Source organism: Amblyomma mixtum, chromosome 7 (genome assembly GCF_055824585.1).
Source record: "Amblyomma mixtum isolate Tamu chromosome 7, ASM5582458v1, whole genome shotgun sequence".
NCBI classification, from domain to species: Eukaryota; Metazoa; Arthropoda; class Arachnida; order Ixodida; family Ixodidae; genus Amblyomma; species Amblyomma mixtum.
In genome coordinates, this window is record NC_143018.1 from 151,196,333 (window position 1) to 151,223,606 (window position 27,274).

At 49.1% G+C, this 27,274-nt stretch overlaps 1 protein-coding gene across 3 annotated transcripts in view; it reads right to left on the bottom strand.

Annotated features, from left to right (window-relative positions):
• Positions 1 to 245: 245 nt before the first annotated feature.
• egl (Egl_like_exo domain-containing protein) overlaps positions 246 to 27,274 on the bottom strand; it is a 91,950-nt gene continuing 64,921 nt past the window's right edge. For 2 of the 3 annotated variants that reach the window (XM_089553582.1, XM_089553580.1), the window contains 4 exons: positions 21,508 to 21,588; positions 16,624 to 16,743; positions 8,296 to 8,624; positions 246 to 2,585 (listed from right to left, as the gene is read on the bottom strand). In XM_089553582.1, the coding sequence (XP_089409708.1) occupies positions 2,117 to 2,585; positions 8,296 to 8,624; positions 16,624 to 16,743; positions 21,508 to 21,588 (999 nt within the window). In that variant the 3' untranslated portion in view covers positions 246 to 2,116. The remainder of the gene's footprint in view (positions 2,586 to 8,295; positions 8,625 to 16,623; positions 16,744 to 21,507; positions 21,589 to 27,274) is intronic. The other variant, XM_089553581.1, reaches the window with a different exon arrangement.

Here is a 27,274-nt window from a genome sequence, read left to right on the forward strand (position 1 = left end):
ACTGTTTGAAGATAAAAACCAATCAATGTATGCGCTTTCGTTGCAGAGCCTTACTCGCACATTAGCTTGGGCGAGTTGGTGACGGTTCACCTGCCGCATAGCAAGTGCACCGTAAATTTATTTCAAGGGTTTTCTATCTCCTCTCCTCTGTTCTATTGCCTCGTTTCACGCAATAAACTTCAGTTGTAAGTCAGCGCCCGTCCTGTCTTTTTAGCGCCAGGTGGCAGCAAGTGCACACGAAGAGATGCTAAGCAAAATGATGTTTTATTAAATCGCCAGTGGCAGCACATCCTACATACATTACATGTTGTTGAGGTGTGCTCAGAATTCGTGCACAGCAACAGCATTAAAAATTGCCTCACTTCCTGCAAGGTGCACCGGCAGGAGTGAACAAAATGAAACTATGAACAAACAGGGCCTGACCACCTTGTAAATAATAATCTCTGGCCCAAATCTGGAGTTGCTCTTGCAGCACACTACAATAGAGAGCCAGCCGGGTGAACTGAACCACATGCAAACCACATAAAACGCATCCCTACAGCATGCTAAAATAGAAAAGTGCTCTCTCCACTGGACAGACCAGCCACTGCCACGCAGAGCAGGTGGGCACCTAAGGCACTGGTGTGTGTGGACCTGAAAGACCGCACCGTATGCTGGCCAGCCTGCTCAAGCTGCGAGTTAAACGGGGCATTTAACTGGCGCTTACTGCCAGCAGTCAAAAAAGGAATGCCCAGCTAGATGGTAACCCAGCAGGGGCTTTGCTGAGTCCACCAGCTGAGCTCAGATCTTTATTGGCACCATCTAAACAAGGCTGACAGAATGCACCTGACTAGAGCTGTGCAGTTATTCCACAGTGATGCCAGGTGGGCAGACCCCACGCTTGGACAGCACCTGTTTTTGTGCCCAGGCCAGGAAAGCGCAAGTGCCGATGGTGCTTGTAGCAGCACAAGGTTAATCACTGTGCACAGGTGGTGCGTGCAGCGTCATGCAGATCATCTCGTGCATTTCATTGGCCACAGAGGCGAGTGTCCACACCCCATTTCATCTGGAACAGAGAGTGCTGCCAGGACACTTTAGGGGATTCCAAACCAGAGAAGTGCACATAACGATGCCTCCCATCAGGGCGCCACAGAAATCAAGTGCACTTTCATACAGGCATGGAGCTACTGTCGTAACCACCATGTTTGGAACCGCCTTCAGGCTTCAGTGCGCAGTACGTTAGGACTAGCAACACCAAGCACTGCTGGGAGCCACTGGTTGGTTTCACATTAGCACAAGGGAACGTTGCAATTACATTTTTATGATGCAAATACCCGATACAGGAACAATTACGGAGCGACACCGGTTTTAGACGTCTAGACAGAGAGACTGGCTTGCTTGCACCACGCGTTGCAGCACGTCTCCAAAACAAATCTCAGCAGCCTGGAGCATCACACAGTGAGTGCATGCATGCCTCCCGATTCTCTCGACAAGAACAGAGGAGGAGCTTGAGAAAATAAATAGGGGTGGGTGCATTTGCTATGTGCCCATTCTGTATGATTTCTGATTATACGACGCCTGAATTGTGCACACGTTTCGTGCGGTCTGCTGAAAGTTGTATAATTGAGGTGCTTCAATCAGCAGAGACCACACAAGTATGCTAAGCTGCAATGCCGCGGCAAAATGCCTACCAAAATAAAATGACACTTGGTCATTTCTCCCCAAAAAAGGGCCCCATCTACAATCACTGGTTTTCCCAACCTAGTGCATCGTAAAGGTCTGGATTAAGTTAAAACACCCCAGCTGAGACTGCATATGCAGAAATGAAATGCTTGTCCACACTGCTTTGTGCAAAGCTGGCTTTGAGGAACACACAAGCCGGTGCAGCAGAGGAGCAAAAAAGATGGGCACCACACATCGTGTGAACAGAAGCTCGTAACACAGCTTGCATACTCTCCCCCATTGCGCCAGCAGCAGTGGATACTAAAATAGGCCCCAGACGCAAGGCAGTGTTGGCTCTTGGTTGGGCATCTCCATCGTTTCAAGCCTATCCTCCCACCTAAGAAGAAGAGTGGGCCAGCCCCGGTTTGGCGCCAGGCCTCGCAGGTTTCCGAGTTGAGCGTAACAGAAGAAGGCCTCACTGCATGATCACTTTGCCCCCGTGCTCCTGCTCTTCGAAAAACACCTTGGTGATGACAATGTCACCCGTGGAGAGTGTCTGGCAGGCTGCCTCCACACCCTCCCTCCGACAGTCCCCCCCCCCACCACAGCAGCAGTAGCAGCAGCAGCTGTTCTCCGACACGTGCCCATTGGCCGTCACTGGGGTGGGCGCCTTGCCCTCCGACGAGTGGCTCGGAGACACTGCCCCCACGCCACCCAGGGAATCGCAGCTCCAGTCGCCGGATCGAGGCAGGTCCGAGTCGGTGGACTCGGACTCGGAGTCGGAGGCCTCCTCCTCCTCTTCGTCGTCCTCGTCAGCGGCCGCCGCCCCCATGTCTGCCGCCGTGCCACCACCCGTGCCTCGGTTGCGCAGGCGGTCCAGCTTGCGTGCCACCTTGGGGTTGCCATCGATGCGGGCACACTCCTCCTCCGTCAGGTTCATGTACCTGCACGGGAGGAGAGCACACTCTGGACAATGTGGACTGTCTGCCGAGCTGGCCACTCCTGGTCTGCTGCAAAGGATGCACCACAGAAGCAACACTGACTGAACGAAGGCCAAGAATCGAATGTCAAAAAGACTATGGGGCACCCAAGTCTGCCACAGCTTGTGTTGCCACGTGTGTGTGCCACTTCCTTTACAACCGTCAGCCCACCATGTGTGAGTGCTAAAGAATGCGAGTGAGAACTTCTTATGCTATACGCTTCCATCAATGTTAAAAAATAACACAAAGAAATTCTGGCGCATAGTTACCCAAACAGATGACGCTACCACAACCCTTGTGGACCACTCAGGAAATTATATACCGCGTGATCAGATCGTCCACGTGCTTAACGAAGCGTTTACCAAAAACTCTTCTGCAGCCTCCAATGTCTCGCTCCCCATGGCACCCTGTTATGACTACCACGATATGTGCTCCATTAGAATTGAGCCCTGTGGTGTTGAAACTGTAATCAAATCACTCTGACTCTCCTCTGCTTCTGGTTGTCACCAGACATAACTTCACCAGCAAAAGAACGAGACACGAGGAGAAGAACAACACAGGACAACGCTGGACTAACAACTCAAGTTTAATCGAGAAACGGCCAACCTAGGTCACCAGAAGATGCATGCATATCAGACACACCAAACAAAACAAACAGATACATAAGTGGCAGATCACCGAGGAGTGGATACATGCTCCAACACTGGCAAACAACAAAATACAGATAATATGCCTATCAATCTTGCACGCGCACACTTCTGCTTAGGAAATTAACTTCCTTGCTAGTGAGATGCAAGGACGGTGCACTGATGCATGTGTCACTGCCTTGCAGCCTAATATGGTAGGCCTCAAGGATTTCCCTCTCCTCCCTCTTTTTTCCCTTTTCCGATAACAGAAATGTTGTTAAAACCTGAAACACATTCTCTACAACTCCTGCAGTGACGTGGGAGAGTATTTCGATCTGACGAATTTTTCAGAGAATTATTATGTTCGCGTGCTTGGTCATTCACACATCTGCCAGTTTGGCCCGTGTACACTCTACCACATGACAGGGGTATCTTGTAAACGACGCGAGTCGAACAAGCAACGAACTTGTTAGGTTTTAACATCATTTCTGTTATCGGAAAAGGGAAAAACAGGGAGGAGAGGGAAATCCTTGAGGCCTACCATATTAGGCTGCAAGGCAGTGACACATGCATCAGTGCACCGTCCTTGCATCTCACTAGCAAGGAAGTTAATTTCCTAAGCAGAAGTGTGCGCGTGCAAGATTGATAGGCATATTATCTGTATTTTGTTGTTTGCCAGTGTTGGAGCATGTATCCACTCCTCGGTGATCTGCCACTTATGTATTTGTTTGTTTTGTTTGGTGTGTCTGATACACATGCGTCTTCTGGTGACCTAGGTTGGCCGTTTCTCGAGTAAACTTCAGTTGTTAGTCCAGCGTTGTCCTGTGTTGTTCTTCTCCTCGTGTCTCGTTCTTTCGCTGGTGAAGTTATGTCTGATGTACACCAACAAGCCCACATGGGTACCTTGTTACGGTTGTCACCAAATTAAGGTGAAACTCTTGTGAGGCACCCTTGTATATTCATCTATTATATTAACAAAATATTTCAGCAATCACTTTAAACAGGATACCTCCCCTTTACTAGAAAGTCAGAAAGGTGATTGTACTCTTTAAATCTGGCAACAACCATTCTCCACTTAATTACTGCCCTATTTCACTAACCAGCATCCCGTGCAAAATACAAGAACATATCCTTCACTCATATCTAACCAACTACCTCGAGTGAAATTCTTTTTTTTTCCAGCTCCCAGCATGGTTTTCGGAAAAGTGTATTCTTGCAAAACTCAGCTTGCTTTCTTTACTCATAAGCTAAATGTCATTCTTGACAACTGCTCAACGGCACATTGTATTTTTCTTGATTATTCCAAAGCTTCCGATAAAGTGAGTAATAAACTTGGTGAGCTGTTGGACAACGACTTGGTGAGCTGCTGAACTTTTATTTTATCAGATAGAACATTCTTCCGCAGTGTGCTTTGCCTCACGTTAGGACAATAAACTATTCCCTAGCGTGCTCTGCTGTTGCCTATTTCGTCCGAACCTGCTGTGGCTGCGACTGTGTGCCACTGGTTGGGGAAATGCGTCGTGTACGAGTAAACGCCTGCGTGTAGCCAGCATGGAAGCTCGGCTGGCTGGACGTGGAGTGACCCCATAATGGACAGAACCAAGGCTGCCCGTTCGGGGGGACAAAGGGATGGAGCCATCAAGGGATCACTCATTTCCGCCAGGAGCCAGCCCCACAGGAGAGAGCGCGCCCCAGTCCAGGCCCACAAGGCATCACAAGGACCATACGTGTTTTGGTCACATAGAGCCACTTGCACCAATGTTGCTGTACTCCAGGAATGAGAAGTGGACTTGCAACGAGTGACTCCACCTGCTACAGTGCTGTGCAACTTTGATTGGCTCCTGTTATGATGGGTTCATCACAACTGTATTAAAATCTTGGACACTGGTGACGCTGGAATGTCCTCCAGCGACTTTGAATGCAAGTCCTAGCGAAATCTATATGTAGGCGACACCATGGTGTTCAGGTTGGCTCCCATGGATGGACATCTCTCTGGGCATCTCTGACACCCAGTCCTCAATAGCCGTATAAATTCCCTGCCACCATAGGTGAGCAAGTGCCTTCATCTGAACAATACCTGGACGTACAGCATGCAAGGCTTCAAGGATCCTGGGACATAGCTTCTCGGGAATCACCACACGGTCATCCCACAGCAAGCAGCCTTTGTGAGCTTAGTCTATTCATGGTGAACGAGCGCCTCGTTCTTTAGAGATCGTTAACCCTGAATGCGTACCAACTACCCCAACTTCTTACGTTAACAGTTAATGTTGCCTGGATACAAATGGTGTCAACCCCTAGCTCGTGCTGTGCTTGATGAGATTCACTGGTCACTGACCACGGTCAAACAGAAAAGGCGTTTCAGGAGCGCTACGGCTCTCTTGTTCACAATGAGCAACCGGCTGGACGTCCCAGGCTTTTTGTAGCGGTTAGTAACCTTCTTAGACATTTTGCATAGATTTATTGTGTCAGGCAAAGTCTGGATGACTCAAGATTTCGGCGAGCTGATACATTTTTTTATGTTGTCCCTACATCTGCTTCTTCCCAGTCTCCTGTGCATGCTCTGTGATTGCGTTCACTGTCACTTTTCCTCTTCGTACTGATGTTCTTTCAGGTGTGTCGTGAAATCTTTCGTTTTGCCTAAGCAAACTGATGAACAGTCGGCAAACCACTCCAGGAAACTTGGCACGAGGTCTTTACAAGCTCATGTCTTATCCTGGGACATGTGCCACATGGACGCCGTGCTTGTGCAACCTCTGTGCCAGCGCCTCGCTGATCCCCGATACATACGGGATAGGGGCTCGTTTCAGTTTCGGTGCGTTAGCATTTTCGTCTCCCCTGGCTTCCTCGATGGAGCCCTTTGCGTGTTCCAAATGAAGGAACGCGGATAGCCGCTTGTCATTTTCTTCCTTTCGTGGCTTAGGGCTGCGTCTCCACTGCAGACCTCCCTGGCCACTGGATGAGCCTTTCTCGACAGGGGGGCCCACTGCGTCGTCCTTTTGCACTCAGCACCGTCCTTGAATACCCCCAGGTGCCAATCCAACACAATGGGAACTGTTGTGTCCTGGATCTTCGTGTTGTGCGTCAAGTCTGTGTGGTGGTGTGCAGGACTGACACCAGTGCGTGTGTGCATGCTTTGCAGAGTGGCTCGGCCATGTCCAGGCTTTTAATAAAGTCGTGATGGACCCGACTTAACACTGGCCTGATTCTTTGCTCTCCTGTCTTCAGTGTGTGAATGAGTTTCATAGAAGTGGCATTAAACCCGCTTGTTTTCCTTCTCCCAAACCCAAAGACACCACCAAACGGAGCCTGCGTTAGGGACAGTCTGTGCACCACCACGACAGGGGCCACAAACCAGGATTTCGCCAGTGGCGTCACAAAAGAACTTCCCCCACCTCGTGTCGGCACACTAGGCACCCCACAGCTGGCCTACTGGCGTCCACAGGCCCCGTGGAAGCAGACCAATTCTCTCATCGCAGAATGTGCGGTGTTCCGTGGAATGAGCAGAGCTGCAGGTGCTGCAGCCACTCTTTTAATTCACCCATGAAGTGCAAGCACGGGAGCCCATTGCTCAGCGACTTCTTTTTACTTCCTTGAAAGGGCGTCAACTCTCTGGACGAGCTGAAATGTATTCCTTCTGGAACTCCTACTTCAAATACTGGAAACAACACTGTGTATATATGCAGTGGTGAACTGTTTTGAAGGGTACAACCTTGGTGGGTAAAAAGAAAAATATTAATGGCTACAGAAAAATCTGCCTCATTACTTTTCAAACCTCGTATTTGTGGGGTGTTATCTATGGAGGAACCCCCCCCCCCCCCCTCTGTGCAGGGGGCAAACCGCTGTGCAGAAGGGAAGGCGTGATATATATTAAGACTGATGCAGAATGGGTCAGCTAGATGCAAAACATTGACGAGGGCACGTTAACTACTGTGTGAAGAACGGCTTCCAAACTGCAGGCGGGGTATGGGCGCGAGTGGCCCTGCACTACTGCTGCAGTCAAGTGTGAAAAAAGGACTGCAGCAAAACCTCGTTGGTTGGAGCTGACGCAGTTGGAAGTAATGAAAGCAGGAAGCAGCAGGGCACTGAAGATCTCCCTGGCTGCCTTGTTTCCTCTGAAGGCAAGCACTTTTTGCTCTGAAGAACGACTGTGTCAGAAGGCCTCCCGCTCGAAAACTGAAGAACAGCATCAAGTCCAGCCATGACTTGGTCGTCTTGCTTGTCATCGACACTGGCAGCGCTTTTAACTTGGGAAGTGATGTGCTGCTCGTCTGGGGCATCAACGTAGTCCACAAAGGAGGCGTCTGACAAGGGAGCAGTGCCCAAGCGCACGTGGCTCGTCTGCTTGCTCGACTTGGATGGCGACAGTGATTGGCAGCCGCTGTTACTCAACACCCCCAGGAGCATCACTTTGCAGTTGTGGGATCAAATGATGCTTTCCAGCAGGCCATACAATGTCCTCGAATGAGGCAAACTGTGCCACCCGCAGTTTGTGCCCACGTGCAGGCTCTGCAGTCAGCACGGTCGCCAACCAGCGCCATCTCTGCTCCCGAAGCGAACCTGAGGAGGGAAGAAGCATGCCTCCAACTCCTCACCAGTGCCATCTTGCGCACTGTTTGCCCCACTTTTTATCATAATCACTGCGCAATGGAATTTGTTTCATAAAGTAACGCTGGACAGACATTTTACCAAGTGAACCCTGGTGTTGGGCACATCCCTCCACTCCCACCATCTGAAAACGTTTCTGCTTTGCAACTTGACTGCTGTGCAACAAGTGTGGCTGTGTGCAGTGGAAGCCCCACATGCCAATCCTGCCAATCGGCTGGTGCTGCAACAAGCTGCACACTTCTGTTGGGAAGAAGCTCCTGGGTGGCAGCACAACAGCCAGAGATCAGTAAGCAATGAAGGCCTCTCAAACTGCTCTTGCAAAGATAAAAGCGTCTTGAATAAACAGCACGAACGACGACAGGCACAAGAGACAAGGAAACGGACGACACAGACAGCGCTGTTTATCCAGGGCACTGTCCTCAGTATATTAACCCTGGCAGTACCTGAGCAGGCGGATCTCGCGGTTGCTGAGCACCACCTGGCGGGCCGAGTGGCGTGCGGCGTCCAGCCGCCGGCGCAGGTCGTCCACCTCGTGGTCCAGCTTGCGCTGCTTCTTGCGCTGCTTCACCTCGTCGGGGCTGACGTGGGCCAGGGCCTGCTCCTCGCACAGGGCCCACAGCAGGGGCTCAGACTCCGGCCGCAGGGACCCCCGCAGGGACGCATACACCCCGGGCAGCAGGCAGAACACATCGAAGGCCGCGTGGAACACCATGTCCTCGCTCAGGGGACGACGGCTCCACAGCTTCTGGTCCCGCCGGTAGAGGCTCTTCACCTGCTCACACCAGGCACAGCACACCTTTCCATTCCATCAGCACTCCCCAAAAATCACCCCTCTACGCCACACAATAAAAAAGGCGCTCGTCTACCGAGCCGGAGTACCCGGGTTCGAATCCAACCGCGTTCCGATGGAGGCGCCCGTGTGCTGTGCGATGTCAGTGCACGTTGAAGATCCCCCACGTGGTCGAAATTATTCCGGAGACCTCCACTACGGCACCTCTCTGTCTCTAATTCACTCCTACCTTCCTCCCTTCCCTATGTCAGACAGATACTGGGGCGCGATTACGAGTTTTTGTCTAAATTTTGAGACTCTGACGTCAAAATGACGACACCGCAAGATGCCAACGCGGAGTCAACCAATCAGCGGTGGCCAGTGAAGTCCCTAGCTAGGGGCTTTAGCGGCTAGTAGCAGGGCTCCACCCAGGAAGCATTTAGTTGCGCAATAGGGGACCGTATGCAAACGTTTTGCTGTAAACAAGCCGTTAATAAAATGAACAATGTTTTATTTTCCCAACAAACTATGTTTCAAACCTAACAACATTAAGCAAAACAAGAAGCGTCTTCAGTTCTGCAATTAAGTTTGCTCTTCAGTCACTTTTGCTGCCACGAGGGCGCACTGACGCTGGAAAAGCGTCGGCTAGGTGGCGTGAGGTGCCGCCTGATTCAAAGAATTCAGCTACATTCAGCCTTATCCCTCCACCCACATATTTACCCATCGTAAACATGGCAGCCAGAAAAAAAAATCAGCTGATATGACGGCTGTCCTCTTTTTTTACACATTACGTAGAATCAAAGTACTGCGCAGACGTCTTAAGTGCGCGGAAAAACCTGTTTAAAGGCAGTGATTGCTACGAGCCTGCCGAGATCAATTTGCAAGGAGCGCTTGGCTCAAAAACTGGCGAAGGCAGCTTCAAGGCAAGTTCACACTGGCGAGTTGCAAACGTCGCGCTAGTATTCTAGGCGGCTGATTTCGGTCAATTAGTTACGGTTTGCAAAGCACATGTAAAGCGGGGAGGAAGCGCAACAAATCGATTTAAGCCTGTCGCGCGACCTCCGCGACTCGCCAGTGTGAACTCACCTAGCCTGCTATCGATGGCAAATGTGCTCCAAGGGCGATGCGTGATTATATTTATTTTTGTTCCGAAAATACCCGGCGACCATGAATAATCACAATGCAGCAACTGCCGACACACGGGAGCAGACCGGTGCAGCTGCTGGGAGCTTGCAATCTCACTGCGGGAATTAAGGCCGGCACGCGCCCGGTCACTGCGCCAACAATCACTCACGACGCCTCGTAACCAACACATGCCGCCCGCTTCGGGTTAAACACTTGACATTCGTGTTGGTGTTGTTGCCGTTACGTTCGGATGATGCTCGGATGACGCCGCCGGGGATACTGCGGTGGCGAAAGTTTATGCGAAGGAAGTCCTCCTTCACCGCTGCCTTGTCTTGGGGGTCTCGTCGGAAAGCGCGCACCTTCTGCGACTTAACTTTGACAGTGGTCTCCGCAACTCACCGCAAACACTTGGTCACAGTCGGTTGGGCTACGCCGACGTTTACTTCATTTCCTATGGTGTCTTGAAACCCACCGGCGGCGAAGGCGCGCTTGCCGCTCCACTGACCGTGCACTCACCCGCACACCTCCAAGTTCAACGGCGAGTTCGTCGCACAGCCATTGTGCTCCTTCCTATGTCAAAACGTCGAAACAACTCGTCCGGCACGTCAAAACCGTCTTCATGCACCCTCTTACACCGTTGCTCGCGCAGCCACCGGCCATGTAAACAACCGCCATTTTCTGTCTCAAGCGCTTTGAAACCAATCGTTCCTGTCGCAAAAAATCGTCTCAATCGGCTCGCATAATTAGGTAAGCAACGTCAACACTTCTGCCCGTTTTATGACGTCGGCCGGTGACGCAAAAAAACAATATGGCCACTGGTCACGACCGGGGCAAATGAGACACTTTTTGAGACACTTTCCGATTGAGATGATTTTGAGCGACTCGTAATCGCGCCCCTGCACCATATCCTTTCCTCAGAAACCAATTTACCAATTTTATTTTATTTAACCCCCTTACAAATCCACAGTGAAAACAAAAGGGGGTAAGCGCTGCTACCTTCCACAACAAGCGTCTTCTCCCAGGGTGATGATCACAGCAAGGTGCACTTGACTGGGGCACTCTCTAATCGCAAAAAGTGGACAAAAATCCAACTTTCTAAACATAAAACTATCCGCTCATATGACAGCTTTCCACACCGTGCCCAAGTTTCAGTTTGGTTTATAGGCCCCAACTCAGGCTATGAGGGGTTCCACAAATACTGACCCCCTGGGGTTCCTTAACATGCACTGACATCACACAGTATGTACAAAGGTGGGCCCAAGTTTCATTGCTGAAATCTACCAAGAAGTATTCTGAAAAAAAAAAAAAAAAAAGAACTGCTGTATCAACCGGGGTGGTGCTTGAAATGACTGCAAAATAGGCATTTTTCTAGCCCTGGTAACTTTTCAATTCTATTGCATCGCCATTTAGCCACTACAACAGGCAGGCTTTAATTTGAACCAATACACTGTAGCGCAGCAAAAGACAAGGACACAAGAGACGATCGACGAACACCACGAGCGCTCACTTCCAACACATTTTATTCCCCTGGAGCATCACATTTATACGCCAGAAAACAGGAATCACATGTGCCAACAGAATCAATTCCTTAGAAAAGCGAGCTCTTTATCTGAGAGGAGAATGGAAGGTGTGCATCCTGACCTATTCATCATTTCAGCTTCAATGATTTCGTGCGTTACCCTTTCTCTATGTTCTAACTATGGGAACAAAACAAAAAGGCAGTCTTGGGCCTCACAATGTAACTAGGGATATTCGCCAACAAATGGTTCTGCACTGTAGAATTGTCTGTTGGGAAATGTTATGGAGGCTTCGACCGCACTGAGTTGTCATGGAAGAAAACAAGGTGCGTTCCACACTGTCCGATGAAAGTGATCGCCACCGACAAGTTACTGTGCTGGTCAAATGTTTAGGGGAATCCCCCAAGGTGGAGTAGATAAGGGGAGTAATTACTCACTGACGTCCACCCAAGCGCAGCCATACAGCTACAAAGGAAAGCTTCCGCACGGCTGCGCTTGGGTGGACGTCAGTGAGTAATTACTCCCCTTATCTACTCCACCTTGGGGGATTCCCCTAAACATTTGACCAACACTTGGAGTTATTGACCAATTCACTCTCGCCCTACCATAAGCTTGCCGTCCCGGTTAGCTCAGTTGGTAGAGCGACTGCTCCGGTGAAGCGGTGGTCCTGGGTGTGAACCCCGGACCAGGACGAATCTTTCTTTAACTGCGAAGTTTCTGAGAAAGCTGTACAGCTTTCCTTTGTAGCCGTATGGCTGCGCTCGGGTGGATGTCAATGAGTAATTACTCCCCTTATTACAAGTTACTCTGTTCGAGCAAGTTGAGAAGAGTCTCTCGCTTTCCACCTGAGTAGCTGGAATGGCAAGGTACATTCTGGCCATGGTTGCAAGAAATGGACTGCTATCACGAGGCAGCACTGGGGACTGAAGATAGTCGGACATTTCTTGCATCAAAGAACAAGGGTTTTCTTTGTGTTTTGATGATACCAAGGTATCCCCAAACAGATGACTGCTCTGCCCCTGTGCGGAAGTTTCTTGTGAGCTGAGCCGTGACTCTTCTTCCTGTTCCTGAAGTACGGAATACTACAAGAGGGACCGCCCTTTTCTTGCCGCAGACATCCTTGGAATCTTGCTTTCACAGATCCCCTGGCCTCTTTAGATGAACGCCGTGAGCAAGGGGAATAACAAGAGACCATGTAGGGTGGGACTGGCTTCTTCAGCCGGTTGCAGCACTGACGCCATTCCAGAGTGCTCAGGTTGTCAACAGAATCTATTTCTACTGCCACAGCTTCTGCAAGTGGGCTGGCAGGGCCTATTCACTATGCCACCTTGTGAGCACATCTTGTATCCCCTCCAGTGCCCCTTCTTGCGCTGCTGCTTCGTCTGTGGAGCCCAGTGATAGCCCGTGCTTTTGCACACACGCTTGCAAATCCACTGCTTTCTTCCTTCGCGTCCTGAACACAAACTTGCAGAGTGTGCGCGAAACAAGCAACGTGCTGCACCCAGGGCGTTGGCCCAATCGTGGACACAAAGTTCCGAGCATTGTCACTCACTACACAGCAAGGAAGGTGTGTCCCACTCTTTCAAAACATCCATGAGTAAACAATGCAGGTTCTCTGCAGTATGGTTTGCACACGGCACGCAAGAACAAAGCTGTGAGGCACCAAGTCGTCACTCAACACGTGGCAAGTCACAGACATCCAGCTGTCAGTTGTGATGGCAACGGAGCTGACATCCGTGCTGATGATGCTGCGCAGCTTCTCACGGACAGAGCGTTTGACAGCGTTGTACCTTTCAGGCACGATGGTCCTCGAGAATGTCGTGCGACAGGGGGCCTTGTATTCGGGCACCGTGTTCCACATCAGGTATTGACAATAGAGCAGCTATGCAGGCCACTTACAATGAAAGAAGCAATTTTCTCTGCAAGTGCCTTGGTGCGGGGGCTCTGAGGGCTCAGCTGTGGCTTGAAAAACGAAGTAGCACTTGTCTTGTCTTTGATGTAGAACGCTGATCAAAGGCGTCATTGTGTTAGCTGGTGTTTTGAGAACCGCTCCGCAGAAGTCTCGCTTGGACGAGACTGCCTCTACACGTTCGTAAAAAGCCCAGACACCCCTGCGTTTCTTTGGGCATGTCGCAGTCGCTGTTTCACCTTCATTCATGACGAGCCAGCAAGAGGCGTCGGAGCAGCGGGCTCGATCGTCGCCCAGAAAGCAGCACGTGGAAACAGACCCATACAGTTCCGTTTCACTTGTGGCGTGCAGGCAGGAGCAGTGGAGCGGTAGCCGCAGCGCTGCGGTAGGGTGCTATAACTCGTGGAGTAATAGATGTGACGGGAAAAGGTGAAACGCTCACCTCCTCTAGGGCGTGATCTCTACACACATTGTCAGTTGCTGGTTGATTTTATCTACAACAATTACGTTTCAACGAGTTTATTTAGTGAACTCGGTTGCATGGTGCAATGTATCAGAGATAACGAATGGCTGAGCAACGCTTCCATCCAACTTGTGTCTGCGTAACCCGAGGCGCTTCCCCTGCTGTCGGCTGTTCGAACCAGTTATCGATGAGCACGCCATCTCCTCACCGTCTCAGTGACTTTCATTGCTTTCGTTCTTTCTCACTTAGCTCGTGTGTTCCCCTCTAGCTGGCGCTAGGCGACCGGAGATATATAGTGGAGAGATGTACGAGTACGAGCTGACAACATTCATGCAACTCTCATGTTATGCGCCGCTCGCACATTAAGCTTAACTGCAACTATTGATGATGAAAGTGAATCAAATTTTCAGGGAATGTAGTGCCTCTTCTCGGCACATTAGAGACATGTGAGCTATGACACGACTATGAGAAGTTGTGTCCGCGATTGGAGATATGTTCAATCTTTAAGGTCGGCATTATGAATGTTTCCATACCAATGGACCGTGTCGGGGCCACACTGAAGCCTGTAGGCTCCATAAAACAGTGATCGCTGCTTCTCACGTAGGTTGATTGCGGCAGCAAGCTCGGAGCTGACGCTGCATTCGAGAGAATAGTCAGAGGTAGCCTAGGCGTTCTTTCGTGCCAGTTATTCAAAAAGTATTTGAAAATGATTCAAAAATTTGCGAAGATATTCGAACAGTTTCGAATAATATTCAGTTTCCACTATTTGATTCATTTAACGAATTGAATACGAGAATACTCTCATACTCCGTTCGATACTCTCATATTCAATTCAATATTCGAATATTTCAAATATTGGCACACCCCTACTAAAAATGGCAAGTAGCTCTTGTACAGTACATTACATTCATGATGGTTAAAAAGCACTAAAAAAATGATCCACGAATCGGAACACCTTTATGCCCACTACTTTGTACTTAGGGCTGGTGTGATGCAAGAACCCCTGCCTTTGCCGATAATCCGCATCCTTCCAAGTGACCCACCTGGAGGCAAGGTAAGAGGTCAGCATTTCTAGACAATTATTTATAGATATGCCTGTTGCATTTTGGAATGCTACCTTCCCACACAGATCAATGCAATCAGCCACTCATTGAAGCAACTTCTGATGAGGCAAAGAATAATATTGTTACATGCTTAGTACGCACGGCAGTTTATTTACAGAGGGAAGCAGGACTGCAACGAAGCCTACAGGCGTCCTTCTGCCCTTTCTATTTTTTTTTTCTCTCTGGCGATCCGTCCAACTGTTGATCTTCTTCTTCCGTCGATGTTCCGTGAAGGTGCGTGACATTTCCCTCCTCGCAGACAAAGCCTGTCGGGCGAGTTAAATAGAGCCTCTGGGATGAAACCGCTTGAGGCATGCACCACCTGAGACTGGCGTGAGTGTCGGCCACTTGCAGTTAGGCAGGCTATAACTTAGTTCAGGTCGCTCCAACACAGCAAACGGTCCAGTGTAGGGGGAGAGCAGTTTCTGACAAAGAACACGCTTGCGTACAGCTGTCCAGAACCACACAATGTCACCAAGAACATTAAAAACTTGTTGGTGTCTTGCGACCTAGAGGTTCTTAGAATGCACTGGCGTAGATGCGGGCAAGCTGGCGAGCTTCTCCAGCTCTGCAGAGTGTGGTCGCAAGAGAAGGTTCACCATGAATGAAAAATGGCAGCATGGTGCCGGGACCACAGCCAGGCGAGCAAGCAGGGAGCAGGGGCTGTGGCCAGTTGTCTCATGTTGCGCTGAGTTGCATGCATGAGTAATGAACGGGAGGACGCCATCCCAGTCCTTACGATCTGCAGCGGCGTACATAGCCAGCATGGTGGTGAGCGTCCGAATAGTTCGTTCTACCATACTACCGCTGTGAATTTTTGGGGCTTGGCCCATATACGTGGTGTGTGGAAAAGAATTTTTTTTTAGAGTAAAACCCAGCAATTAGGGATTTATTCTATATTCAACTGTCACTTGCGGAGTCTTCCAACCAGGCTCTGGTGCTGTGGTCTGGTACACGCTCATCCCACAAGAAGTTGTGCAGCCTGTCCACTGCCAACGCACAGCCATTGCTCTGCACTTCCGTCACACAGCAGAGCAGCTCCTGTTCCAGTTTGGGGAACTTGCACGGCTTGCCTCGGAAAGTGCGCTTTTTTACAGCTTGTGTTCCTCAAAGCATCCTTTTGGCTGCACTATGGTCGGACATGCTTCTCAGCCCTGTTGAATCTCCTGCTCGCCGAACGCTTGCAAACTAGCACGCTAGCCACCACTCCTTTGACAGCCACACAAAGCTGGAGCTGGTGATACTGATGCCAATGTGGATAGCCGGAGCTCGCAGAGGGGGAAAGGCTGACGACGACGATGAGCCGTGGGCACCACCTTGAAACCCCTGTGTGCGTGTGTGGTGTCTCTGTGATTAAGCCCGCCACTGCTTGCCGTCGAAGCTGATGACGGAGGCGTGCACATTTCGAAGGCTACCCCGCATGGGTCGTGGTAAGTTTGGGTGCGGCCCTTACGCAGATCTTTTTTTTAAAAATATTTTCTTCAGGAAAAGAGGGTGTGGCCCTTACAAGCGTTTATACGATATTAGGCGATTATGGTGGCACTCATATCTTGAAATGTGGCAGGATTTGTAGTGTTAGTAATTCAGAAATTCAGGAGGGAAAAAAAAAAAAAAACGTGGACAAAAAAGAGAGACAAACACGACAGGATCCCTTGTCTCTCTTTTTCCTCCTGAATCATGAACCAACCAGCCCAAACTAGAGTTCTCCTAGTGTCAGTGACATGTGTCAGGAAGGCTGTACCAGGCGGACATGTCTAAACGACCAGGCATGGTGGCCACACTCAGAACTGGAGTTGCATGCTGCAGAGTCAGCTGAGGTGTGACGGGGCAGGAGTGACACCAGTGCTGCTTTATCAGAGCTCAGCCAGCAGGAGAGAGCACCCACCTGGTCCCGGCGTGGGTTGGTGGGTCCCCCGTAGAGGGCGCACAGGGTGCCCAGGGAGACATTCTTCACCTTGTGCACGGGCTTGCCCAGGTCCTGCTGCTGCAGGGTGGCATGCGCCGCCTGCACCAAGGAGAAGGGTGAGGGTCCTCGTTCCATAGCATCAGGAGGGCACGCAGTGCCCAAGAGGGCAGGATGGTCCTCCTCAAGGGAGTGGATATTCCAAGGGAAGGCAAGCGTAGCAGGGGGCGGCAGAGAGTTGGGTGGGCGGATGAGATTAAGAAGTCTGCGGGGATAGGGTGGCCGCAACTGGCGCAGGACAGGCTTAATTGGAGAGAGACATGGCAGAGGCCTGCAGCGGGTGTAGTCAGGCTGATGGTGATGCCAGAACAGGAACTGAGAGTGTGTCGACGACCTGGCTTGGCTTTCTTCCTCCCACTGAGTGCAATCGGTCCCACAATGAGGTCAGCGAAAGAAATGGTTGAAGCAAGCATGGGGACGCCACACAGGGGAACCAAATCTGCTCGTCCCATTCTCTCTCTCTGCCCCAGAACAATCACACCTTCCCCTTGAGCCCCAACACTGGCGAGACATGTTCACAGTAAAACTGACAACCATGCAGGAAAAGCAGCAAACAACACACGACAATGCTCCCTGGACTTGTGGCACCACTGCAATGCGGCGCTCACCAAAAGAAAAAAATTCAAAAGAAAGGTACACACGACGAGTGGGGTTGATGAGGCAGAAATGCATTACAGTTGAAGCTGGTAATAAGAGACACGGAAAAAACAGTCAGGAAAAAAAAAAAAAATTTTTTCTACTTGTTTACGCACTGTGAATACAAAAAATGCTTCGTTATAACCAATACAGTGTCAAATTTTGAATTCTTCATTCCGTTATACAGATAGAACTCTCATAGAAATAAAGCATGACCAACCAAACTTTTCGTTCACTGCGTTATATCCGATAATTCGCTGTATCCGTGTTGGTTATAACCAGGTTAGACTGTACACAGCAGCTAACGCTGACCATGTCCTTAACTTCCTGAAATGAAATTTTAAGCAAGCACCTCCCAAGTTAAAAGAAACACTTTGCTTTTCCAACGTATGCACCGCCCTAGAATATGGATGCTCTACTCCCAAGTCAGAGCGCATCCAAAAGCACACAGAACGATTTGTCTCCTTGAACTACAACTTCACCCAAAACTCAAGCATTAGACTCGATCTCGGATGGCCACTCTAACAGGAAAGATGGACATTCATGCGCCTAAAATTATTTCACAAAATTTTCGCAGGTACAACAGGTTCAAGGAAAGAAACATATATACTTGATCCTGTGTACAGGTGCGAAGACCTGTGTACAGGTCTGTGTACAGGTCCAAGAATATCAGTGCCGAATCGATATAAACTCGCATTATATTCGTATTCGCATTGTATGTATGCAAATGCGGTACTTCCACAAGAAGTAAACAAAATCAAAAACATGATGACATGAGATGTGATAAGTGAAAATAATTACCATATAAAGGAACCATAAGAGCAGGATGGAAGGTATTTGCGAGTGTTTCCTTTATAAACCAGCACCTTGTTAGCCAATTAATTACCAGAGAGTATCCTCAGAGCCATGCCATCATTAACAACTCATATAGTAAAGATCCTGATAGAGTAAAGATTTTTGCTGGTCTGAGTCCGTTTACTATATATGAAATTTCGTACTGAACGTTTTATCCCCACACAGCACAAAAAGACACAAGAGCGCAGCCCATGGATAACCAATCACATAAAACGTAGAATAACGATATTACATAAGAAAGTGATCGTGCTGGGAGTATGTGCAAGACTAAAATCTGCTCCATCAGCTTTGAAGCTGCGCTTTTTCGATCAAACTCACAATTTTTCACCACTCGCAACTCTTTCCCACACTTTTCCTGTCTCCTCCTCCCTTCCTTGTTTTTTTCCCAGCAGCTAGGTGTTTCATCTCACTGGGTTCTCTCCTTGAGCAAGTTACCACATATAAATACTTAGAGGTTCATATAACTGCTAACCTTTCATGGCAGGCACATGTCGATTATATTGCTAACAATGCTAACCGCATGCTTGGCTACTTGCGTCGTAATTTTTCCATGGCTCCATCTTCTTTAAAGCTGCTACTCTATAAAATCTCAGTTAGATTGAAATTAGAATATGCGTGCTCTGTGTGGGACTCGAAACTCTTACTAATCAGTTAGAGTCAGTACAGAATCGTAGCGCCCGATTTATTGTGTCCAACTTTTCCCGCACTGCTAGTGTTAACTGCAACTTTGAACCTTCCTAGCCTGTCCCTTTGTAGAAAACTCGCGCGAATGCTAACTTTTCACAAGATTTACTGCCACAATCATCAGCTAAAACGGGATCTTCTATCTGGATCATCGCCACAAGGTGCGCATTCCATACTGCCAAAGCAATGCATACTTCAACTCGTTTATACCCAAGATGGCGAGCGATTGGAACCACCTGCCCACCTTGGTTGCCGACATTTCTGACACCTGTTTATTTAAAAATGCCGTGGAAGACTATCTGTTTGACTAGGCTGCTTTGTTACCTAATGTGATCTGTATTTTGTTCAAGCTTACGTTTTTTTCTTTCTTTGCTGTACTACATTACATTTTGCATTTACTTTTTGTTTTCATTTTACTGCATTGTCTCTACTTTTTTATCCACTCCCTTTTGTAATGCCCCACTGGGGCCCTGAAGATATTGTCATAAATAAATAAATAAATAAATAAATACTGTCATGGAACAAGGACAGAGCTTGCGAGGCAACCAGCTTCCTCGCTTTGAAGACGAAGCCCACGTCTAAAATAAGCACTGCGCCTGAATACAAAATGGCACAGAGGCGAGTAGTTCTGCGCACACAAAGAAGGGGAGGTGTGGTGTCGGGAGCACAGATCGACAGGACTCCATCAGGGACGACCTCTTGGTCCCCGATTGGCCTTATCACTCGGCAGAGATATCGTCAGAGCAGTTTTTTGCTCAGCCCTAGTCACACACAGCCTCTACTTGTGTACCAAGCACTAGGGCGTCGCAGGTTATAAGCATCCTGGCATTGTTGACTCTGAATCCTCACTATGTGGGCCTCTTCGGTGTGAACACCAGCAGCGTGGTCCAGATGGGGTAATGCAATGGTGACATGTTCCTAGCTCCCTGGAATGATTGTACGCGAAGGCGACACAAAGAGGAGACCATGCCCTCGAGACACTGATAAATAGGGAGCACAGCAGGCCACAGCCAGTATCAATGCCTCACACTGTCGTTAGCAGGGAATGCTGGCAAGTGTGTCCGCGTTTCGGCGTCACTACTCGAGAAGAAAACTGTGCCGAGGCTGTGAATCTAACCAGGGCCTTTGGCACTTGAAGTGGAGACGACGCCATGAAGCCTCAGGGTTTGAGCACGAATAGAGGCTCATCTAGTGAACGCATGGGTTTCATGACTGAAATAAAAGAAATCAAAAAATAAAATAAGGAAAGAAACAAAAAAAGAAAGAAAAGAAACAAAAAAAAAAATTAAAACAAAATATGAAAAATTAAAAAAAAAAACCGGTGCGCCAGGAAACGCTTTCGCCTTGCAGCACTTTAGGGAGCCAAAGTGCTTGCTGAAATTTTTTCTTCTAGTTCCATGGTAGGAACACTGGTGGCCAGAAAAAACATCATAACCGGTTCCACGCTAAAAGTGGCCTCCCCTGTACTTGGCCTACCTTGGAACTCCATTCATGAACATGTTTCACCACTTCCTGATGCTATGCGGGGCTAAATGCACTCTTCTGCAGCGGTGCAACAAAGCTTGCCAACATGCTCTGCTGCCCTACAGTGGTTGGCACCAACTGTGCTTAGCAACCAGACACAAAACAACCGTATAAATGCCACACTTTTTTTCCCGATTTGAGGGCCAATTTTTGGGGCGTGGCCCATACATGTGATGTGCAAAAAAAAATGATAAGTAAAAACACACCAATCAAGGAATGAGCGGCATTTATTCTATGTTGATCGTCACTCGCGGAGTTGCAACTCTGAGCTGGTGCTGTGCTCTGGTGCACGCTCCTCCCACAAGAAGTCGCACAGCACGTCCACTGCTGTCAATGCGCAGCCGTTGTTCCCCACATAGCTACAGTGTACCACACATAGCAGAGCACCTCTTCTTCCAGTTAGGGAAATTGCACAGCCTGCCTCGGAAAGCGCGCTTTTTGCAGCTTCTGTTTGGAGGCACCATTGTCGGACACACTTCTTGGCCACGTCAAATTTTCTGCCCACCGAACGCTCGCCGTGTTTGAGAGCAAAATCTGCGCCAGGTACCCATTAAGGTGCTTGCCCACTGAGCTAGAATTGCAACGCTTGGCAGCAGCACACAAGAACTAACACACTAACATGCTACTGAAACTTGCATGCCTTTGACAGCCACACAAAACTGGAGCTGGTGATAGTGATGCCAATATGGATAGCGGGAGCTCGTGGCGGAGAAAAATGTTGACAATGATGATGATGACCTGCGGTCTCAGCACCACCCATCGATGGCACCAGGAAGCTCCCGTGCACATGTGCACACCACTGCTCGCAGCCGGAGCTGACTGCGGAGGCCCCGGCGCACGCATTTTGAAGCCTATTCCTGCGTGGGTCATGCAAAGTTTGGGTGCAGTCCTTATCTTTCTTTTACAATAGTTTCTTGGGGGAAATGGTGCAGCCCTTACACGCGTAGGTACGGTAAGCGGATACGTTTGCACCCAGTAATAAATTACTGCAGCATGTCTTCTTTTGTGAGGGTCAAGTGACAATATTCAAGTAAGGGCAGACTGGTGAATCAAGTGCGGCCTCCCTTTTCCCAGCTTCTCTGGTCGGAGACAGGGTGTGGCCCCTACCTGGGTGTCGAACACGTTCTGCAGCTTGATGCCAAACTGGAAGAAGAGGGCTGCGCTGTCGTTCCGGCAGTCGTGCATCACCTGCACACACACACAGAGAGACTCCTGTCACTCACCTGCCGCTGTCGGCGAGGAGGAGATGCTCCCCGACAGTGGCCACATGTGAATACGAGAGCAGCTGCTTAGTTCCAAGCAGACATAACTTCACCAGCGAAAGGATGAGACACGAGGGGACGAGACACCAGTGTTGTCCTGTGTTCTTCTTCCCCTCGTGTCTCGTCCTTTCGCTGGTGAAGTTATGTCTGATGTACACCAACTAGCCCACATGGCTACCTTGTTTAGTTCAAAGCGAGTACTGATTTTCCTGGAACACCACTGGTGGTGGCCCACAAAAAAGGCCACACTCAACACTCTCCCAGCCAATCCCCAAGGTGGGAGGGCAGCACCCTGAGGTGTGTGCTGACTTTCTGCTGCACAATGGGAGAAGTGTGGGGTGCAAGACCGGTCTTTTCAGCAGACAGGACACGACCACCACCCCACTGTGGAGGGCCACTGTGCACAGGAGGCCTCCTCCGCAGGGACTGCCCACACACCCCTTTGGCCCCAAAAGAGAGAGTGTACAGAGCCAGTGTTTCGGGAGTGTGTACCACCAGACAGTGGGAGATGCATTCCAATGTGCAGGCCGTAACAAAGAGGAGAAGAAGGAGCTCCACAGTTTTGGAAGCAGTACATTCCCGCATGGTGATCCAATACACTGTGCTGATGACATCGCCACTCTCCTGACCAATTTCCCTCCCTGACAACCACCCGTAACAAAGCTAGAAGAAGGCAAACGAGTGCATCTCTGCTGCTCCCAGCTGCAAGAGCTCCACTGCACCATCGCACTGCCAACCACCACGCTGCACACGCAATTGGGCGCACTTTTCTGCCACACAAACGAGGCTTCTTCAAAGAGGGGGGTGCGTGCACATTGCGCAAACATTTTCTGCCACAAAGGTCATAATAATGTACGCAGCACTACACTGGCTGCACGCACACTCGCCACCTGGGAAAAATACAAGTTCAGGTAATGAAGCGTGCAGCCAGCAGGGGGAGCAGATAGGGCTGACCAGCAAACGACTCCACTGTTGGTCTGCTCAGTTTTCCCCACTGCACAGGCCTGGCACAGCAGAGAGTGAGAAAAATATTTCTTCTTCTTCAAAAATCCCAATAAAAAGTTTGGGGTGCTCAAATTGTACGAGTAAATATGGCACACAGAACTTTCCCAGTGTCACATTCATGGCAGGGAAATTTTTATTTCACTCCATGTCTGAGGTAAGCCTAGATGGTAAAACTGAGCAGCAAAAAAAAAAACAAGGACGTCGACATACAGACGATGCTGCGCTGACAACTGAAGAATTTGTTGGATATTTATCCTGAAGATGAGGCATTGCTTCCAAAGATACTAATTGTCTTCTGCTTACATCACCACGCAGGTACTAGACCACTTTTTTCAATAGGCTTGCTAACGCAATGCTCTCCCAAATCACGGATGGCCCAGGCTTCCAGGATGCCAGCTGGTCTTTGTTCTTTTTGTACGATTCGCAATCTCTGCAGTGGATTGTGCCAGACTTCTCTGCTATCGCTGTGGTGTCATCAACACACCTCCCGGTTTGTCCAATGTAATGCTTTCTACTCACAGAGAGGCTAGTTTTATCGCTTGTAGGCAGAACATGGGGAGCGCCGATTTTCACAATTTCAAAAGCCTGTTTTTCACAGAAAAGTCAATTTTCTTCAAGCTGACGGATTTTTCGGGTCCTGCCAAGTCCGAAAAATAGGTTGGCAACTGTATTTATGGACGTAACTTTTTTTCGTGTGATGCAGTGGAAGTTAGAACGTCACACAAAAGAACCAAAAAACAAAAACAGAATCAGAGAAGCACAAATTGCGAGAAAACGCGTCTGAACAATGTAAAGCCAGGTTGCGCTGCACATGGGGCTACATTGTCAGGAAGTAAAACAAAAAAAAATATGAGCACTTGTGCATAAAACAACATTACCAACATGTGTCATGCCACTTCAAGAAAAAAAAAAAAGGTACTGAAATAAACCTGAAAAGCACTGTAAATAACACAACGTCCTGACACACATGCCCTTTTTCTGACTCAGTAAGGCATCTTGACGGGCTAGTTGGTTTTTCATCTTGAAACTTGGGAAAAAACCCACCTGGGCGCAAATGATTTCACGACACAAAAAAGCGACGAGGAGACAACGGACAGGCGCCTGTCCGTTGTCTCCTCGTCTCTTTTTGTGTCGTGAAATCATTTGCGCCCAGGTGGGTTTTTTCCCAAGTTTCAAGATGCCCTTTTTCTGTTTAAAGACAATGACATTGGCCTCCAGAACCTCTCTGGTGATTTGATGATTGCTTCTACCTGTTATCTTTGTTGTTTTTTCAAACCAGGGCACGCATCCGCTGCAGAGCACAGCAAGGCTTCCTTCGCGTATATTTCTTTTGCGCTGCTTAACGGGTTTTCAGACACCACACTTGTGCTGCATGGTACAAACGAAGTCTAGTTCGGTTTGGTTTGGTTTATTGGGGTTTTACGTCCCAAAGTGACTCGGGCTATGACGGATGCCGTAGTGGAGGGCTCCGGAAATTTCGACCACCTGGGGTTCTTTAACGTGCACTGACATCGCACAGCACATGGCCGGGTCTCTAGAATTTCGCCTCCATCGAAATTCGGCAGCGGCGGCCGAAATCGAACCCATGTCTTTCGGGTCAGCAGCCGAGTGCCGTAACCACTGAGCCGCCGCGGCGGGGCAAACAAAGTCTGCTGTTTTATCCCACATGCTCCTGACACCTCTGCATAATTCTGCAAAGCTTGGACAGCTTTGCTCTGATGACGACTTTCACGTCAACTTTCTGGCCTATCCATTCCAAGTTATGGGATATGCTGTGCAGGTCTGCGACCCCAGAGTTTGTTCCTGTACTCTCACCGCTGTGTCAGCCACAGTTTTCTTCACTATATCTCTTTTCATGTTTTTGCACACTGCCACTGAGAGCGGCAGCCGGCTTACCTCAACCTGCGAGTTTGTTGAATGAAGCTGCTTTCCGTGGTGTGCGGACAGGATTTCTTCAACACATTAGTCGGACGCAAGTTGACTAGTACTGACTGTTTTACCAGTTCCTGAGCTGAATGGAAGAAAGCACCCTTGGGTGTGTGGATCTTTTCTTTCATACATGTGATGGTCAAATCTAAGAATGTGATCCCTGGCAACTCCCGAGTCAACTGTAGTGGCCAGAATACTCCACAGTGCATGCCTGAAAAGAAGCCTTGCTACTCTCAAAGAGAGTTGAATCTACGTATCTGAAAACTTTTATGGCTCTGATTCTCCCAGGCAATTTTTCAGCCAGTTGTCAAGTAGACCTAAAAAGGTGTCGTTGAGAACGGGTGCCCGGCATGAGCCAATGCATATGCCTTGTTTTTGTAAGTATACTTTTTCATTCCATATTATGAGAGTGGAACCAAGGTAGAACGTAGGTAATTCTAAGAACAATGGACCTTTCCACAAATTGCAGTGCTGCACAAATTGCAGCGGATCCGCGCAAAGCATGATTGGAGAAAGAAGTGATTGCCGCCCGCATCGGCTGCTGTCAAGAGTGCTGCTGTGTTGTGCCGCCATGTTCAGGCGTTGTGCGTCTTCTTGTGCGCGTTGTTGGTGTCTCTTAGCAAAATGTTGCAGCGCACTGCTGTGGTGGTTATCTGTTAGTCTTTCTGCAATTCTGTGGTGACTTTTTATACATTCGACATGTCTGCAAAGGAGAATTGCGGTGGCGGTCAAACGTGCTGCGTGCCCGGCTGTAGTAACAATGCGAGAAAGGACATGAACATTTCATCGCTATCGCTTGGAAAGGTTGTCTGCTGCTAATGCTTGCTTAACTTTCCCCTTTCATCGTATATAATATGCATATGAACGTGATGTTACGCACCATCACAACACACGCTGAAGCATTGGCGGCGAAGCAACTTCGCTCTCCTCTCGCGCGGACACTTATTCGCGTTCGAAAAGGCATTCCAAACAAATGGCAGCAACGTTGCACGCACATCCAGTTGCTGCTGAAGTGGAAACAACACGACCTGGAACAATCAGTGCAAGACCAAGCTGTCTGGTGAGTTGTCAACAGCAGCAGCAAAGAAAGACACACAACCTGGGAACACGCCCCAAACGAAAAGGGCACACCCATTTCGGGCAGCTGAGCAGCAGCGCGACGTGGAGCGATGGGCACATGCAAATCTCCAACCTCGGCAGAGGACGTCGCGACTAGGCAACGGCAGCCTCAAGGCCACCCACAATGCTGCTGCATAATTTTCATTTTTGTTTTTTTAGGCCTTCATAAATAAAGTTTTTCACCACCACCACTGGTGGTGAAAGCGAGGGCTGTATACATGCATTGGGCGAACGCCTGTCTTTGCGTCTACTGGTGCTCGGCTGGTGATCTATGGCCGCAGAACGCAACATCCAACTGTGTCATGCGATGCAATGGAACAGCAGACACAACAGGGAGACCAAGAAACAGCGATGGCAACGAGTAGACAGAGAAAGGCTTTCCGGTGGTCAGGTGCAGTCGGGGAGACAGACGAAAAGACGCGGCGCTCCATTTTCCCAGAGTGCTTTGCGCGGCCGCTTGCTGGCGCGGTGGAGTTTGCAAAAAGGTCCATTCAGTATTCAGCCCAACAGTGTTTTGGAAACCCACCGAACCATACAGGTCAATCCCATCCTCAACACATAAAAGTAATTCCTTCTGGGGAAGAGGATAGAAAAGGACTTTTATGTCCACAGAACAAGTTTGCACGTTAATGTTACTCTGGGCTTCTCGAAATTCTACGACTTCATCCGTATTCTTTACTTGGAACGGGCCATCAATTGGAAGAATCTTTAGCTTTTCCTGAAGTAATCGTGAAACCACTTTCTGCCAGGAACCTGTTTTGTCAAAGAATTGGTCAACGAGCGAATGCAACCGTCGTGTTCTCGGCGCCGAAAAAACTTGCAACGCTGTGCAAACTGGGAAAAACTAACACCAACAAAGCGCGCGGATGCGCAACTAGGCACCAGAAGCCCTACGTCACGTGCGATGAAGGTGTTGTGTATAAGATACCCTTGTCATGCGGGAAACACTATATCGGCCAGACGGGGAGATGTCTGAACGAGCGCCTAATGGAACACGCTCGCAACGTCAGAAACGGGCAAGGCGGATCGCTGGTTGACCACATTCTCGCATGCAAGTCAAAAACCTGTAAGCCTTTATTTGATAAAAGTGTCGTAATAGGAAAAAGCAGAGAAAGAGTAACGCGCGAAATCATCGAAGCTGAAAAGATAAATAGGTCAGGATGCTCGTGTGTAAGCACACCTTCCATTCTTCTCTCAGATAAAGAGCTTGTTTTTCTGAGGAATTGATACTGTTCGCACATGTGATTACCGTTTTCTGGCGTTATAAATGTGATGCTTCAGGAGAAGAAAATCTGTTGGAAGTTAGCGCTTGTGGTGTTCGTCTCTCGTCTCTTGTGTCCTCGTCTTTTGCTGCGCTACAGTATATTGGAACCTGTTTTGGTAGCGACGACTGTGAAGGGACAATCATCCTTATGTGTCTTAGATCCCGGAGGATAAAAAGGTGGTCTTGTTGTGTGTGATAAGGGCCCGCTCAGGATAAAAACCCTCGAAGCTATCAAAGATGTGTTTCAGGTGCGTTTCAAAGCGGCTTTGAAACAAAAAGCAAAAAAATTGTGCGA